This window comes from Frankliniella occidentalis, unplaced genomic scaffold (genome assembly GCF_000697945.3).
Source record: "Frankliniella occidentalis isolate FOCC.00 unplaced genomic scaffold, Focc_3.1 Scaffold190, whole genome shotgun sequence".
In the NCBI taxonomy this organism is placed as follows: Eukaryota; Metazoa; Arthropoda; class Insecta; order Thysanoptera; family Thripidae; genus Frankliniella; species Frankliniella occidentalis.
Window position 1 is genome coordinate 109704 of NW_026267316.1, and position 3434 is coordinate 113137.

At 43.9% G+C, this 3434-nt stretch overlaps 1 protein-coding gene across 1 annotated transcript in view; it reads left to right on the top strand.

Annotated features, from left to right (window-relative positions):
• The first annotated feature begins 2645 nt into the window (after positions 1-2645).
• The window catches only part of LOC127750435 (zinc finger BED domain-containing protein 5-like), a 1843-nt gene continuing 1054 nt past the window's right edge, over positions 2646-3434 (top strand). The window contains exon 1 of the mRNA XM_052272135.1: positions 2646-3397. Within this exon, the coding sequence (XP_052128095.1) occupies positions 2646-3397 (752 nt within the window). The remainder of the gene's footprint in view (positions 3398-3434) is intronic.

Below are 3434 nucleotides of genomic sequence, written 5' to 3' on the forward strand. Positions count from 1 at the left end.
TGTCCTAAATAAATTTATCGTTTGTTTCAGCCTGTCACATGTTTTTTTTTTGCGTCAAAATGTATTTGTAGTTCAAAATTTAAATAATATCTAGTTATTTGCCTTCAGGCCAGAAGATACAGTATTGTTGACTGTCCTCTCCCTTCTGACGAGATAAAGGTAGCGGTTGTACCCCACAAGTGGATATTGGATGGGGAGGTCTTGTGCCCTGAAGACCGCAGTAAGAAGCTGCTGCTTCTAAGGACTATGCCGACCCAGAGGATTCCTAAGTATTGAAATCATGCACAATACGCAAAACGTACGGTGAGTGTACAACTGCCCCCTCTACCATGCGTATGGCATTTATTTATTGATATATTTTTTTCAGGTTCTTATGAGGCTGTTAGAACAATGCTACCATTTGCATATGACACTGATGGGCTACTGTCGGAGAAAGAACTAGGAAGAGGATCTAGAAAAAAGAAGACGACTACTCCATTTTCATTTGATGAAGATAGTGACGGTAAAAATAATCAAGGGAAGAGCAAGAAGTTTAGAAAATCAGAAGTACATCAGTCACGTAAGAAGACATAAACCTCTTCCAGCACATCCTCAATCAACTGGTCAATCAAGAGGTGGGAATTTAGTACAATCAAGCAGTAAGAAAAGGGGTAGTCTTCCTCCACCTTGTCAATATAAAGGTATTGTTTTTTCTAATTTCTGATATACTGCTTTTTAGCCCGCCCTTCTGCTTTGAAAAAGCTATCCAGCGGGCTTATGCAAACGACCTCGTGTCTGTCTGTCTGTTCCACTAGAAGGAGATGTGCTAGAGACTTCAAATTTTCAGGGTATCTTAAGGTTCACTCCTAGAAAACGAAACGCCTACGGCAAATCCTGGCAACCACCCCTAAAGGACGAAAAGGGGGTATCAAAGAAAATGGGGTAGGTCAAAAAGTCAGAAAAAAATATTTTTTTTAATTATCTACTAAGGGGTAACTCGTCGAAGTAGAGCCCTTTGGGCGAAAATTTCGTCCGTTTGGCTCAAACTCTAACCGTTTAGGCGCTGGAGGGTCTTTTTTGACAAAAATAAGCTTAAAATTGCATTAGTGAGCAATAAGTTGTAGAAGAAGGCCCAAAACCGCAAAAGAGGAAAGAAACCTCCCCCCCCCCCCGACAAGCTGGGCCCGCTCTTCCGCCAAACCAAGTTGCCAGCTCCGCTTCGCTCCACCGGCAACTCGGTTCGACAGGGAGCGGGCCCAGCTTGGCCTGCCGGCGGCGTTTGGGTTCCAAACATACTCTGATTGACTCCGAACGTGTTCGAACAACAAATAAATGTTTTTGTGGTGTTTTTTATTTTATTGTTTTATTTTGCTTTTTTGCATGGAAGTGTGCACGTTTTATTAATGATGTCCCACCATAAACTAAGCCCACTCTTCTGCTTAGAAGAAAATTTTGAACCGACGGCATACTTCTCAGACAGAAGTGTACTTCTGGAAAAGTAAAAATATTTCTGTTTTGGCCAGTTTGGTAAGAAAAACTCCCTTTTGTAAGTAAACAGGACAAAACTTTAGCCCAAGAGGCTCTACTTTCACAAGTTACCCCTTAGGAGACCATCAAATGTTTTCTAAAATTAATATATTTATTTTTAAGCCACTTTCGTGGGTAAAACTCCCTCTAGCACGTAAACGGTGAGAGATAGAGCCAAACGGACAAATTTTTCGCCCAACGGGCTCTACTTTCACGAGTTACCCCTTAGGAGACAATAAAAAACAAAAAAATTCCACTTCTTGGACCAACCCATATTTCTTTGTTACCCCCTCACACCCACTCAGGGGTGGTTGCCAGGATTTGCACCAAACCGTTTCGTTGACCAAAAGTGACAACAATAATACCCTGAAAATTTCAGACCTCTAGCTCACGTCCTTCTAGGGGAACGGACAGACAGACACAGAGGGGATGGCATAAGCCCGCTTATTGGCTGAGCGATTAGCGAAGCCTATTACTCCAGTGATGATCAAAAAGTTTCGCGTCTGTCTGTCTGTTTGTTTGTGTGTGTGTGTGTTTGTCTGTCATCACGATAACACGAGAACGAATTGAGCTAGCGACCTGGGATTTTAAGGGTCGTTTTGTGTCATAAAAAGACAGATCAAGTTCAAAGAAGGTCATTCTAGCTCAAAAATTGAATTTAAAAAAACTCAAAAACCACAGGTCCCACTAATAATGTTTTTAAAAATATTTCTTTACAGTTTCCTCAGAGATACCTCATAAAAATAGAGCCCCTTGGACGAAAATTTCTTCCGTTTGGCTCTATCTTTAACCATTTAGGCGGCACAAGGAGTTTTTGACGAAAATAAGCGAAAAAATGAACAACGCTGCATTCTTAGTCGAAGCGACGGGAAGTTGACGGGCCGAAGGCATCTTTGTGTACATTTTTGCGCTTCCCGACTCGGGTGTCAGCGCCGCAGGCCTAGGTAGATGTATGCTAGGCGCGTCGCAGCGTAACAGTGTTTCGTGAGATATCGCGAAGCCTGTTACGCGAGACGTGGTCTGGCGTATATCTACCTAGTATAGCTTTTAAGCAAAAGAGCGGGCTAAAAACGTCTTCAAAGCAGACGGGTGGGTTGTGGGTTGTAGTCGCGGTGCTTTACCTCGCCGCCATCGTGAAGATGGTTAATGAGATCAAAGCCCACCACTTGCAAACGAGACTTTTCAAGATTTTGTGTGAAGAGGTGGGCGCGGCGTATACGTCTCTGCTTTTCTACTCGAAGGCAAGATGGCTTTCAAGAGGGAAAGTTACTCGCCACCTCATCACCCTTCGATCTGAAGTGCGTGAATTTCTGTACGCCAAACAATCGCCGCTGGCTACTTACTGGGATGACCCTAAATTTGTACAGCAGGTTGCATATTTAGCGGACATCCTCGAGAAATTAAATGAACTGAATGTGTCGATGCAGGGAAGAAATGACAATGTGCTAACTCTGAGTGACAAGATAAATGGATTCCAAGGAAAGCTTAACATTTGGAGAAGAAAGGCATTACATGACACGTTTGACATGTTTCCGACTCTCCATGGCCTGCTCGAAGAGGACGATTTACTTATCAAAAGCCAAATTACGGAGCATCTTGACGGCCTCTCCGGAAAATTTGAAGAGTGGTTCGGGGACCTACCCGGGGAAGAGCTGGACTGGGTCAGGAACCCGATCAGAGTCGAAGAGTGGGACATGCCGCTGAAACACCTCGAGGAGCTGAGTGACCTGCAGGCTGATCGGTCAACTATGCAGCACTTTGAAACAACTCCCCTCGACACATTCTGGCTCTCCCTCTCGGCGGATTATCCATGCATCTCCGACCGAGCAGTTCGAGTGCTACTCCCATTCGCCGCAACATACTTGGCTGAATCTACATTTTCTGACCTCACGTACATCAAAAACAAATACAGAACGAAACTTGATGTG